Source organism: Podarcis raffonei, chromosome 7, assembly GCF_027172205.1.
Source record: "Podarcis raffonei isolate rPodRaf1 chromosome 7, rPodRaf1.pri, whole genome shotgun sequence".
Classification (NCBI taxonomy): Eukaryota; Metazoa; Chordata; class Lepidosauria; order Squamata; family Lacertidae; genus Podarcis; species Podarcis raffonei.
This window is the reverse complement of record NC_070608.1, coordinates 48,232,018-48,245,962: the sequence shown is the minus strand read 5'-3', so window position 1 is coordinate 48,245,962 and position 13,945 is coordinate 48,232,018. Positions and strand designations below refer to the sequence as shown.

Here is a 13,945-nt window from a genome sequence, read left to right as displayed (position 1 = left end):
GGCTTCGTTGGACAGCCACTTTGCTTTCTTGCATTTCCTTTTCATTGGGATGGTTTTCGTTGCTGCCTCGTGTACAATGTTACGAGCCTCCATCCATAGTTCTTCAGGCACTCTGTCCACCAAATCTAAATCCTTAAACCTGTTCCTCACTTCCACTGTGTATTCCTAAGGGATTTGACTTAGATTGTATCTTACCGGCCCAGTGGTTTTTCCTACTTTCTTCAGTTTAAGCTTGAATTTTGCTATAAGAAGCTGATGATCTGAGCCACAGTCAGCTCCAGGTCTTGTTTTTGCTGATTGTATAGAGCTTCTCCATCTTTGGCTGCAGAGAATATAATCAATCTGATTTCGATGCTGCCCACCTGGTGATGTCCATGTGTAGAGTCATCTCTTGTGTTGTTGGAAAAGCGTGTTTGTGATGACCAGCTTGTTCTCTTGACAGAACTCTATTAGCCTTTGCCCTGCTTCGTTTTGATCTCCAAGGCCAAACTTGCCAGTTGTTCCTTTTATCTCTTGACTCCCTACTTTAGCATTCCAATCCCCTATAATGAGAAGAACATCCTTCTTTGGTGTCACTTCTATAAGGTCTTGTAAGTCTTCATAGAATTGGTCAATTTCAGTTTCTTCAGCACCAGTGGTTGGTGCATAAACTTGGATTACTGTGATGTTAAAAGGTCTGCCTTGGATTTGTATCGAGATCATTCTATCATTTTTGAGATTGCATCCCAGTACAGCTTTCGCCACTCTTTTGTTGACTATGAGGGCCACTCCATTTCTTTTACGGGTTTCTCGCCCACAGTAGTAGATGTGATGGTCATCTGAACTGAATTCGCCCATTCCCGTCCATTTTAGTTCACTGATGCCCAGGATGTCAATATTTATTCTTGCCATCTCATTTTTGACCACCTCCAACTTACCCAGGTTCATGGTTCTTACATTCCAGGTTCCTATGCAATATTTTTCTTTACAGCATTGGACTTTCCTTTCGCTTCCAGGCATATCCGCAACTGAGCGTCCTTTCGGCTTTGGCCCAGCCGCTTCATCAGCTCTGGATCTACTTGTACTTGCCCTCCGCTCTTCCCCAGTAGCATGTTGGACGCCTTCCGACCTGAGGGGCTCATCTTCCAGCGTCATAACTTTTATATGCCTGTTGTCTTTGTCCATGGAGTTTTCTTGGCAAGGATACTGGAGTGGCTTGCCGGTTCCTCCTCCAGGTGGATCACGTTTGGTCAAAACTCTCCACTATGACCTCTTCATCTTGTGTGCCCTGCTCGGCGTAGTTCATAGCTCTCTGAGTTCTTCAAGCCCCTTCGCCATGGCAAGGCAGTGATCTATGAAGGGGATAAGTCTTGTATGCAGTTGTAAATATATAACCTTTCAATAAAATCTCATGTTTTTAAAATGAGGAATTAAAGTATGCAGGGGTGGGTGGGGTTTTTTTGTAATTTTAGAGAATATTTTGCCCATCTGCCCTCCCCATTTCTACTTTTGCCCCAGAAATCAAATTCAGTGCGCATGTAGCATAACAAAGGGTGAAATTATCTTTTCAAGCAGCACAGTAAAGATGGAAGTTAATTTTTACAGTCCTGTTATGTACTGTTTTCGCAGCCACTTCTCTACTAACCCTAGTTTTGCATCTTTACATGAACACACTATGCTCTTCAGGCTTGTGATGTGTTTCTAATATGTGGCTTTCTGTAACCTGACACAATTTCCAATCCCTTGTGCAGATGTGCAAATGGCTACTATGGTGATCCTTTGGTCCTTGGGCAGTCCTGTGTTCCTTGTGACTGCAATGGCAATGTAGATCCCACGGAAGACGGCCACTGCAATTCCCTAACAGGAGAGTGTCTGAAGTGCATTGGGAATACTGTGGGACAACACTGTGAAAGCTGTGCTGATGGGTATTACGGGGATGCAGTGATCAGCAAAGACTGCCGTGGTGAGTAATTCCTGTTAAATCAACTGATCAAGTATTTTTGTATACATAGGACAGTTGATTTATGTAATGTCCTAAAAAAAGGCACATTAGGGTTGAGGAAATCAATGGATTAATAAATAGCATAGAATAAATAAAACACAGTGTCTCCTCCTTTTCACGGGTGTTCCTCTGTGTTCCAGCAGAGGATCATTTTTGCAGAAGGGTGGGGGTAATATTTACTGATTCTTTCATCTCCCTCTGATGCTTCACATGCTGCTCTACTGTCTAGTTCCCCAACCCTCCAGAGCAGATTTTGGGTGGCACACAGGCCTTTTGGAGGAACTGGTGAAAGTTGTCTCTCTGCTTTCCATTAGCAGAACAGTCCTGTGTGTCGAACTCCATCCAGGAGACATTCCTGTCAGTGGAAGCCTAGTTAGGATCCAAGCCATTTCATTGGCACCCCAATGCAAAAAAAAAAACTTGTGTTTCCTGCAATGAGAGTAGTTTCCTGCCTAATCTCTTTGTATGCATTGCGTCTAGTACTTTTGTATTGGTAAAAGGACATCTCAAGAAGAGAATGAGGTAGATGTATTTCAACATGAATGGAGTCAAAACCATTTTTATTGTAGATCCCATTATTTACAACAATGAGGCAAGAGTGTTTGAGGGTTTTCCAAATGCTACATCAGTGCTGGCAATGGATTTGTCTCTGTAGTTCAAGCTGGGGCCAGTCATTTTATACAGCTCATAAAAGAGTATTTTGAATTCTGGTGCTCAGCTTTCTTTTTAGAAAATTTAGTCTATTTTCCAAAGATATGCATAGATATCTGTATAGTCTGTGGGCCAATTCCCGCCTCTGCTTTTCACTGCATCTCCTTGTGAATCCCACAAAGCTGCTACTCAAATGTTGGACGACCCTCTAGAGCAGAATTGATGTAGAACAGAGTTGCAGTTGGGGGGGGGGGAGAGACCCCTTCTTTCCTGAGTGGAAGTACTTTCCTTTCACACATGGCGCTGTTTAGATCTTGGCCTTAATTTTTAGTCCAGACGCCAAAAATACAAATTTAAAATATTGATGGAAAGAATATGCAAAAGTGGGGTATAGAATCCTAAACCTCACGTAAAGAAAAGTTATTCAAGTATTTTGTTAATAGCTGGTTATATTCAGCTTTTCTATTTGTGCTTTTTACACATCAGAGTGTGGGTGCCATGTGAATGGCTCCATTTCCAGTGTCTGCCATCCGAAGACTGGTTTGTGCCAATGCAAAGGAAATGTGGTGGGACTCCGATGCGATAAGTGTTTGGTAAGAAAGAAATGATAAATCTTGATGTTAGCACACATGATTTTACTTCTTTTGCTCTACTGATGTATTGGTAATTTACTCATGTTTTACTGGTGTCCCCCTAGGCAGTGCCTGTGGGTGCAATAGCACCCTTGGAAAGCCTTCCCTTTTGCCAGCGAAGGCTGTGCACCCCCCCCCCACTCTCACTTTGCCAGCCGTTACTCTTTTGTCAATTATACTATGACCTTAGTGTTCTGGTCCTGGCCCTGTGCAGAGTTACTGAAAATCCGGTCTTTTCTTTTCAGTCAGATATATAGTGACAGACAGAAGATACCATGCTCTATTTATACTCCAATATTTGTGTTGGTGGAGCAGCCTGGTGGTGGTAACCTGCATGCTGTCTTGAGACATGGGCTGAATCATAGTACAGTCATACCTCAGGTTACAGCCACTTCAGGTTGTGTTTTTTTGGGTTGTGGACCGCCGAAACCCGGAAGTACCAGAACGGGTTACTTCTGGGTTTCGGTGGTCGCGCATGCTCAGAAGCGCCGAAATCAACCCACGCATGCGCAGATGCGGGTTGCGAATGTGCATTCCGCACGGATCACGTTCGCAACCCAAGCGTCCACTGTAGTTATAATGCCTTAACCCTGTGCTGAACTTGGTTACCTTAGCAATTTTTAGATTTGGGCTAATAGCTCCAAATAAATGTCTAAAAACATATGTAACTGATGTGGATTGTAGTATTTGACATTGATGAGAAGTGAAAAAATTGAACTTTTTTTTCATTTACTTGTGCTGCATGGTTATTCAATGGTAAGTAATGTTGGGATCTATTCATATGCTAATAGATTCTTCACAAACAAAACTGCCGCCCCACCCCACCCTGCCCCTATTTTTATTTTTGTGAGCTTTTGCATTTAAGGAGTTTCATCTAGAAAACTGGATGTGTATTTCAAAAGCCTTTCTAAAATAACAATATTTGCTTTTCCTATATATTCTCCAAAGGCTTCTGATGGGCACAGTAGAACCCATAAGTTCTATGTGGTGGGGGAAATGTGAGCTGGGAGCTGTTTTCCAACACACAGCCTACCAGAACTGCACTATTTTTATGCAGGCCAAAGAGCAGGAATGGATCGCATTCAGCGATGAAAAAGAAAACAAGAGAGGAATTGTTTTTGTTTCAGGGAACTAGGAAATATTGCTGAAACACTTTTCTTTTCTCTGTGACAGCTTGGATATTACGGCCTAAGTAGCGGACTTGGCTGCCGTCCCTGCAACTGCAGTAAAGCTGGCTCAACTGCTGAGGACTGTAATGATGAAGGACAATGTCTCTGTGTGCCAGGAGTAGCTGGGGAGAAGTGTGATCGCTGCGCTCATGGCTTTTATGCATTCCGGGACGGTGGCTGCACACGTAAATTATAGCCCATAATCTGGTCATGGCAGTTTCTTAAACTCTTACGAATTTTCTTTTAACAAAATGCTTTGTGCTGCACCATGGGAAACGTCAGTTGTGAGCCTCTTTAGCATTTATTTATTTGTAAAGCCTGGTCAGCAGAGTTGATATCAAAGCATTTCTCATCAAGTTTTGCCTGCAATGGGAATCCAATTATTCCAACTATTGGAATAAGGATTTGGGCTTATGAAAATGGTTCCTGTGCCAATTTGCCCTTTTGCCATTTGGTGTGGGGATTATAGGAGGTGTGTTGGTAATAATCTTGCTTTTACCGTTGACTCATTCTGTTAAGAATTTTGAGCAACCAAATGAGATGTTAAACGGATATACCCAGTACTTTTTTCTGGGGCGGGACACAGGGGTACGCATACCCCTAAACATTTTGTGACTCTTAAGTTTGGCCTCATTTAGGGGCAGTATTTCAATATGAGTAGGAAAATGAGAGTACCCTTTTTAAAGAAAAAAAAAAGCACTGGTTACACCTAAGACACAACAGTGTTCCTTGGATGATTCCAGTGTACATTCCAATTCAGACATTGGAAAGGACTTTATAGGAATCGTTTATGAGCTACTTCCTTCCTTATGAGTAAACTCACAGGTGGAGCCCACCTAAGGCAGAGATGGACCTGATGCTACAGCACTGCTACTAGCACTGCTGTTAGTCTACTAGCACTGCTATTACTCTACTAGCACTGACAAAATGGGTTACTTGCTCCCTGTCTTCTTCCTGTAGCTTGCAATTGTGCTCATACGCATGATGTTTGTGATGGAGATTCTGGAAGATGCATCTGCCCCCCTCATACTGAAGGAGAAAAATGTGAACTATGTGAGGAGAACTTCTGGGGTCTTGATCCAGAGAATGGGTGCAAGGTAACGTGCTTGTTAGGAAACTTTTAAAAAACAAAGCTTTAAAAAATACTTCACAAGATAGAAGAAGAAGAAGAAGAGTTTGGATTTGATATCCCGCCTTTCACTCCCCTTCAGGAGTCTCAAAGCGGCTAACATTCTCCTTTCCCTTCCTCCCCCACAACAAACACTCTGTGAGGTGAGTGGGGCTGAGAGACTTCAAAGAAGTGTGACTAGCCCAAGGTCACCCAGCAGCTGCATGTGGAGGAGCGGAGACACGAACCCGGTTCCCCAGATTACGAGACTACCGCTCTTAACCACTACACCACACTGGCTCATTGAATAGCACATTGAATTTGTGGTATTTAAACACTACAAATTAGGTCAGCTTCTGCTATATTAGCTTTTGCTAATGCTGGTAAAAAGAAACTTTTTCTTCTTCCTGCCCTATGTTTTGATGTATGTAGAACAATATATATCCCCTTTATTGACATAATCATCATAATAAATGAGGTTTATGTCATTTAACCATGAATCAAGGTAAACATCTGTAAGAATTCCACAGTATATAACAGTTTCTTTCACTTAATCAATCCATCTTCACTAATAAGAGCCATATTGGGTGGATGACTTAAATTGTTACTAGAAAGATACATTGTCTTTGAGAGGACAAGGAATTTCCCTGAGTTTGAGTCTTTTTCTGGTTGTGGAGAAATATATACCATTCAGCAATTCATTAATTAAAAACTGGCTCATACATCCTTGGATTCTATATATTCTATATTCTCAAAATATTTATTACCTGAAGCCTAAGCAGTCTATTTCTAAGAAGCCAGTATGAAGCAGAAAGCTAGAATTTGTCCACCAAGGGAGATCACCTTTATCATAACAATGTGTTTTTTTAAATGAAGAAGAAGAAGAAGAAGCTAAAACAAGGTTGTGTGGCTCTATAAAATTAGAGTGTTGTTTGTGTTGTACTTTTGTATTGTTTTATTGTTGTTAGCCGCCCTGAGCCCGGCTTTGGCTGGGGAGGGCGGGATATAAATAAAATTTATTATTATTATTATTATTATTATTAGAACAATTTGACTAGTTCCATATTTTCACATGGGAACGCTCAGATTTGACGTCGTGCTAGGAGCTTATAGCTGCAAGTATAGGGGGAAAATGTGACACGCACATTGTAAGTGGTAGACAAAGAAGGTATAATAAGGAATTAGATGCAGTATGCAAACTGCAAACCAGTGAGCTGTGACTTCAATAAGCTCTTCATTAGGTGAAAAGAACTCATTAATACCATGTCAAGGGATTATCTATACAGATGTAAGATTTAACACCCTTTCCTCTGTCCAGAGGACTATGGAAGTGGCAATTATGCGAGGAGAACCAGGGATCTTTCATAAAGTATGATCAGAACCTTTTCTAAACTACCATTTCCAGATATTTTTTTAAGAGAAGAGCAACAGTTCAGCTAATAAAAATAATATAAATTAATACAGTTCAACAGCAATAGAATCAAAGCTTATTTAAAGCTTATCTTAAGATGCTGGTGGAACATTGATAAAGAGGAAGATGATTTAACTGGCTGAGCTAGGGAGTCCCACATATGGGGTGTTGTGAGAGTCTTCTGCCTCCTTTCCCTTGCCTCATGGCCAAGTAATTGTTGTTTAGGTGGGTTATTTTTTTTAAGGTATTGTAATGGTGATGGCTTGTATTGGATCAATTCTAGTTGTTTAATGGTCACCTGCAAACCGAAATTATCTACTTAGGGGAAATATAGCACTTTCTCCTCTCCAAAAATGAAGGGGAAATGTGTGTGGCTCCTATGGGGCGAATGCAGGCTTTCGCTGAAGCCTGGAGAGCGAGAGGGGTCGGTGCGCACCGACTCCTCTCGCTCTCCAGGCTTCAGGAAGCTATCCGCAAGCCTTGGGAGCCTGGCGGGAGTTCCTGCTGGGCTCCCTAAGCTTGCGGATAGCAGCCTGCATCCCAAAGCCTGGGGCGCACTGAGTAGCGCGCCCCGGGCTTCAGGCAGATATCCGCAAGCCTGGGGAGCCCCGCAGGAGTTCCCGCCGGGCTCCCTAGGCTTGCGGATAGCAGCCTGTTCTGGGGGCTGGGGCGGGGGAAGCGCCTGGGGGGAAAAATAATTTCCCCCCCTTTATTCCCCCCCAAAAAAACTAGGTGCACCCTATGGGCCGGTGCGCCCTATAGGGCGAAAAATACAGTAATTTAGGGGTCAGATGATAAATCTTTTGAGAATGTTGGGTAAAGTATTCTATTTCTAAAGTTGGACTTTCCTCTACAGAAAATTGCTGGCAAGTTTTAATGTCTGTCAAAAGTTTATAGTTTCTGAACTTCATTACCTTTGCAAGATTCACATATCTCTTGTCCTGTTTTCTTCTAAGGCCTGCAATTGCAGTGATATAGGTTCAGTCAGTCTCCAGTGTGACCAGCTGACTGCTCAATGTCAGTGTAAGAATGGATACGGAGGAGACAGCTGCGCTATCTGTGCTTTGGGGTATAGAGACTACCCAGATTGCATTCCTTGTGATTGTGACTTGCGGGGCAGCAAAGTAGACATGTGTGATCAAAATCAAGGAATCTGCAACTGTGAAGAGGAAACTGGTGCATGTGTCTGCAAGGTAGCATGAAATCTTTGCCTGCTTATTATTTTTCTTTGTGTGTTTTTCTTTGCCTGTAATACAATAATAGTCACTTCCACAGACATAAACTAGTGTTTTCTGGGGGGGGGAAAGCCAGGTTTAGGTTTATATAGGAGCAAAACAAATGTGTAACCTTCAGACTGGACATGCAAAACATTTACCTTGTAGGAAAGAGTTTAGACCAAAATTGGGTGTTAGAACATTGAATTAGGATGTCAAGCAGCATTCAGGACAAAATAAAAACTATGGTTTAGAAACAGAAATAAGGCAACCTGTATTAGCTTCAGCCGTACATGGTATACAGTAGGTGAAACAGTGAATAATTTGTCAGGGCAAGGATTGCGCAAGGCATTGGAGGAGCTCTGGGTTGGCTGTGTCAGCTTTTCATAGGTGTTCAGTTGTGTGTCTAAAGTGCTCACGCACCTGCAGGACAATACTTCTGGCAAACTCAGAGCTTGCTGCCACTTTGCCCCACCCCTTCCTTGTCCTTGTGAACACATCACTACCCCTGTGAGAACACCACTGCTGCTTTTCACAACCTCCTCGTGTCGGTGCTGGAGGTTCATGTGGTCCACGGATATGATATACTGGCTATAGTCAAGAGCAGGATTTGGACTCGGATGAAACCAAGCATGGTCACGGTTTGTGTGTTGATTAAGCAGTTAAGAGTAGCAAGCAGTATAGAAGCAACTATCTGCCCTGACACACTGTGTGGGCTAGAACTTTTACTCCAGTCATGCCACAAGCCACTCCATACTAAATAAGAAGTTCTCTAGATGGCAAAATGAGTTGTATAAATAACTGGAGACGTATGAGCTGAAACTGTTCAGTCCAGTGTTCAAGCCCTACTGGTGTTAACAATCTATTTCTTTGTCAGGAGAATGTGATTGGATTGCATTGCAGTGAATGCAAACCTGGGACGTTTGCTCTTCATGCCACTAATGCTTTGGGATGCATCTCATGCTTTTGCTCTGGGATGTCAGAGTCGTGTTCAGAAGTAGAAGACCATGTGAGAGTTCCAGTGAGTAAAGCAGTTTCACCCTCTGTGCCTGGTTTTCGGTTGCATTTGAACCTTGTCTTGTCATAATTTGACCTGCAAGCAGCTTGATCTCGTATTTGATCCCAGTGACTGCAAGAACAGCAGAGAGCTGGGAAGAGGCTTTAAGGCCATGTGCCATTGTCACCTTTATAGGACATCCAGATAGCAGCAGATGGGTTAGTTGATTTGTATCTGTTGTAAACAGTCTTGGAGATAATTTGATTGGCGGGTGGGATACAAAAGTTTGTAATAAACAAATAAAATATTACTAGCATTTGTATACATCTCCCTGTCAATGAAGTTTGGATTGGATTGAGCTCTAGTAATCCTAGGGCCGTAGTACAACCTTAAAGCTCTGCCACACCATGATAATCATGCAAAGAAGGTCTTCGCTACCTTTTATTCCTCTGCTGTGGCTGCTTCTCCCTCACTGCCTTGCTTTGACATGACCTGCGAACTATACATGGGAAAGCCAGTGATGCATTCATATACTGCCATTCAGCTTTATGAAACTACTTCATAGTAATACAGGAATATAACACATTTTTTTTAAAAAAAAAAATTTCCTTCAAAATTTCAAAGTTATAATGTGTATGCTTTATTTACTTGAAAACAGATAATTTGAAATCTTGCTTAGCTAGAAATGATATAGTGCATTTTACAAAGAGGTATGACCTATTAGTCTGGCATTTCAGGTCACCCTGTCTCTGCAGCAGACTGTTCTGTATGTGGTTTCTCACAGTAACCTCACTGGAACCAGTGAAGGTGTATTTTCCCAGTTCCCTGATATCTTAATGGATGTCAAAGCAGTCCGACAACACTTGAATACAGAACCTTTTTACTGGAAATTGCCGGATCAGTTCCAGGGAGATCAGGTAAGCATATGAGTTATTTTTAGGGTCGGACCTAGACATTCTTTGAGTACTCCCATTGAAATAGTTGTGACTGATGTAACCCCTTTAGGGCCCATTGATTTCAATAGTTCTGCTCTAACTATGAATAAATCTGGATTTGACTGTGTTTCTATATATTCTGGGGGTGGGGACATGAGAAGGACTGCCACCTTCTAAGAACTTGGAAGAGAGACAAAAATAAATATATATTTTAAAAAATCAGTGTGCATAATTTTAGTATTCATTCACTTCTTATTTCTAAATGCATGTTAAAGCAAAAGTATTTTCTGTAGCATATTTAGATTCTGTGCTAGATTTGAGCCTGCTTGCAGAATAATAGTGAAAGGACTTTTTCATATAGCACTTACTTACTGTAGTTTATGGAATTCAGTGCCACACAATGTGGTGTTGGCCACTATTTTAGATGACTTTTAAAGTAAATTAGGCAAATTTACAACTGAGATCCTTACCAATGTTTACATTGATTGTCCAATGGAACCTCTCTGTGTTATAAGGTAATATACCCCAGAATACCAGCTATTGGGGAGCCATAGTGGAAGAAAACTATTAACTTCATGCCCTGTTCAAGAAGAGCTGAAGAGCTTGTGGTTGGCTGCTGCTGAAAAGAAGATTCTGGCTTTGATCAACCAGTGCTCTTTTTTTTGTTAACACAGTCAAGGTCTTGCAAGGACCTGTGTACTGGCAATATCAACATTCCCAAACTTTATTTAAATTCGTTTCCAGAAAATCTGTGTTGTGAAGTATTTTGCTTTCATTTTGCAATCTCAGCTCTTGCAAAGTTTCCATTAAATTCCAAGATGCGAAAAATCATCCGAATAAAGGTAGTCCCAATATCGGACTACTTCGATATCAGACTAAGGATGAGGAGCTGCTGAGTTTCAATTAAGCTTTTTCCTCCTCCTGATCTAGATTTCAGTTAAAATCATCAAAGAAAATAAAAGTGTAATGATTTATCATCCAAACAGCTCATGGCATATGGTGGAAAATTGAAATACTCAGTAGCTTTTTATGCTTTGGATGGCGTTGGAACCTCAAACCTTGAACCACAAATCTTAATGAAAGGGGGTCGCACCAGTAAACAAGTCATCTATGTGGAAATTCCTGCTCCAGAGAATGGAGTAAGACAAGATGAAGAAATAGAAATGACAGAGGTGAGTTTAAAACATTTCAATTAGATGAGTTAGAGGCTTTGCCTGCGAGAAAGTCTTTTTCTTGTACTACTTTGGAACTCTTTCAACATTTGTCTTGGGACCATTTTGCTCAAGCAAGATGTAATGTCTCTTCATATAGATCTGGGAAGGAGTCTTAGATGCCTGTTAAAATTCCACACATATTGTGGAAACATGTTAATCCTAGATCAAGGCTTTGTTTGAAAACATTATAGATACTACGGATGAAAACAGATAACAGCAGCAATGCAGAGATTTTGCTTGGTGCACACTGCATTTGGGCTGTTTTAATACCTCTGCAGACTGGGTTGTGCACCATTTGAAGATATAGGCTGGTTTCACAAGTAACACTGAGCCATGGTTGACATGAGCCAAGGTTTATAAACCAACAACAAACTATGATTTTCAAATTCAGGCATAGCATAATATTGCAACATAGGGATGGGCTACAGTGTAATTTTATGTTGCTCGCACAGTCTGTAACCATTCCCCTGCCATATCAGAGTGCACGTGAAGACAACTTAAGAGCTTAAGTGTTTTGGCTTCTGCCTGGAACCAGATTCATTGGTTGTGGAAGTGCCTTGTTGCTCTCCTCTTTCATTGCAAAACTAATACCATCAAACAACATTGTAACATTGGGTGTTCACAAGTGATGCAAATTTATTTATTTTTCTTTAGAGTGCCTGGAAATATTTTAATTCGGTGTCTGATGAATCTGTTTCTCATTCTGACTTCATGTCAGTGCTGAGCAATGTTGAGTACATCTTGATAAAGGCATCGTATGGTCAAGGATTACAACAAAGCAGGTAAATCTCTGCTAACTACTCTACCTAGAGGCTCTTAACTTTGATAAAATGTGAGTAAGGTAGTAAGAGCATGTTGTCTTGATATGAGTGATATTCAAGGGCCACTTTACTCAAAAAACCCTGAAAGTCATGGTACCTTACAGAACAAGCCTTCAGTACAGCCTCTTGAAGTGGAAAACTGGTAGTGTCCCAGTGCATGTGGGAAACTGCTTGTACTTGGTGAAAAACTCTTTGGTTCTAGTCTTTTATGTTTTTTTAGGAAACTAAGGGTTAAATTAGTAGGACTCAGAATATTAGTGCATATTTGAGAGATTACCTGCATAGTCAAGATATAAATGGCAATACCTAAGGCAGGCTGTTTTTAAAAGCACTGAACTGGGCTGCAAACCAAACTTTATGATTGAAGCACACCCCTAGTAAACAGTCAAATTGCAGGTTCTGTTTCCTAAATGAACATCACTGCATCATTTTTTGTTTTGTTTTTTGTTTTGTGTAATTATCTCTTAGAATCTCAAATGTCTCTATGGAAATTGCTATGAAAGCTGACGAGATGCCCTTGATTAAGGAAGTGGCTCATCTCATCGAGAAATGTATATGCCCTGAAGGTTATGCAGGCCTCTCATGCCAGGTATGTTACTTGCTGGGGCGTCTTAAAATATCTTCTGAACAAGCAAAAGTTCAGTTGCCATTTAAAAGCATGTTCAACTCTTTTACAATGTAGGACTGTGCACAAGGATACTACAGAGAGAAACAGTATTTGGACAAGTCTGCAAACCTTAAAGCCTTCCTCTCATTCATCCCACCTTGCGTGCCATGCAGATGCAACAACCACAGTGATGTTTGCAACCAAGAAACAGGAAAGTGTTTGGTATGTGGACTTACTAGGGCTAGGCTGGTTTTTGTCACAGTATCAATAACTTAACAACTCGGGGGGGGGGGGAGAAAATTCCAAAGAAGGAAAGTTCATGAAAATCCTATTTAGTTCCCAAATTGAAAATGTGAAGTATTTTTTTACACTTGGATAGTATACATTTGGACGGAAGCTGCACATTGCTTTGGATTAATCGGTGCGTAACCAGAGGCATGTTTTTATTTCATTTAAGCATTTACTTAAGGTCTGTAAAGAACAACAACAAGGAACAATTTCACACACACACCCATTTTTGCAACAATAGAGGATGGGGTTGGCAGTGTAATGGTTGTGCTTAATAAATTAAACTTCACTGAAAAAGTAAGGCCCTCTGAATTCAGTATTGCAGCGTTAACCAAAAAAAAAAAAAAAAGCTTTAATTACAGTTTATAAAAATTAACATGGGCTGGTCACGAGTAGGGGTGACTTGAATTGGCTTGAGGGACTTGGGAGGTATTGGGACTGTATTTTGGAATACCTTTGGCAAAGTGGGGGCATACTTGTTCCTCTCTTGCAGGGATATTAGGGCCTGAGATGGAATGTTCCTGTTCCTTATACCTTGCTGTTTTTCTAGATTTCAGCCTCTTTTCTTTTCCCACCAAAGTTAAATGTGCTCCATTGAATTTTCTGCTTTCATCTTAAACTTCCTGATTTTGCCTGCTAGGACTGCAGAGATAATACAGCTGGCGACCAGTGCAGTGTTTGTGCTCCAGGCTATTACGGCAAGGTGATTGGATCTGTCAATGATTGTTCTCTGTGTGCATGTCCAAGAATGAGCCCAGGGAGGTAACTAAAAATTAACTTTGATGTTTTTAATAATTACTATTGTTATACTTACTGTTTCCAGGTAGTACTGTAGCAAGGTAGAGGCTGTATTTCTAGGAATTTTTCATTTATCTGTTGGTTCGTTTTTAAATCCCTGAGCTAAGAGATTCCATTAT

General features: G+C 41.1%; 2 protein-coding genes across 2 annotated transcripts in view; one reads left to right on the top strand and one right to left on the bottom strand.

Moving 5' to 3' along the window:
- LAMA1 (laminin subunit alpha 1) overlaps positions 1–13,945 on the top strand; it is an 89,725-nt gene that overhangs the window by 44,115 nt on the left and 31,665 nt on the right. The window contains exons 19-30 of the mRNA XM_053396500.1: positions 1,731–1,942; positions 3,119–3,225; positions 4,438–4,618; positions 5,394–5,530; positions 7,909–8,145; positions 9,044–9,187; positions 9,901–10,080; positions 11,085–11,270; positions 11,967–12,094; positions 12,602–12,722; positions 12,816–12,962; positions 13,669–13,790. Coding sequence (XP_053252475.1) covers positions 1,731–1,942; positions 3,119–3,225; positions 4,438–4,618; positions 5,394–5,530; positions 7,909–8,145; positions 9,044–9,187; positions 9,901–10,080; positions 11,085–11,270; positions 11,967–12,094; positions 12,602–12,722; positions 12,816–12,962; positions 13,669–13,790 — 1,902 coding nt within the window. The remainder of the gene's footprint in view (positions 1–1,730; positions 1,943–3,118; positions 3,226–4,437; positions 4,619–5,393; positions 5,531–7,908; positions 8,146–9,043; positions 9,188–9,900; positions 10,081–11,084; positions 11,271–11,966; positions 12,095–12,601; positions 12,723–12,815; positions 12,963–13,668; positions 13,791–13,945) is intronic.
- On the bottom strand, positions 166–1,176 carry LOC128417599 (craniofacial development protein 2-like). The gene is given in 1 exon segment (XM_053396501.1): positions 166–1,176. A coding segment is annotated over 1 exon segment (999 nt). The 5' UTR covers positions 1,165–1,176.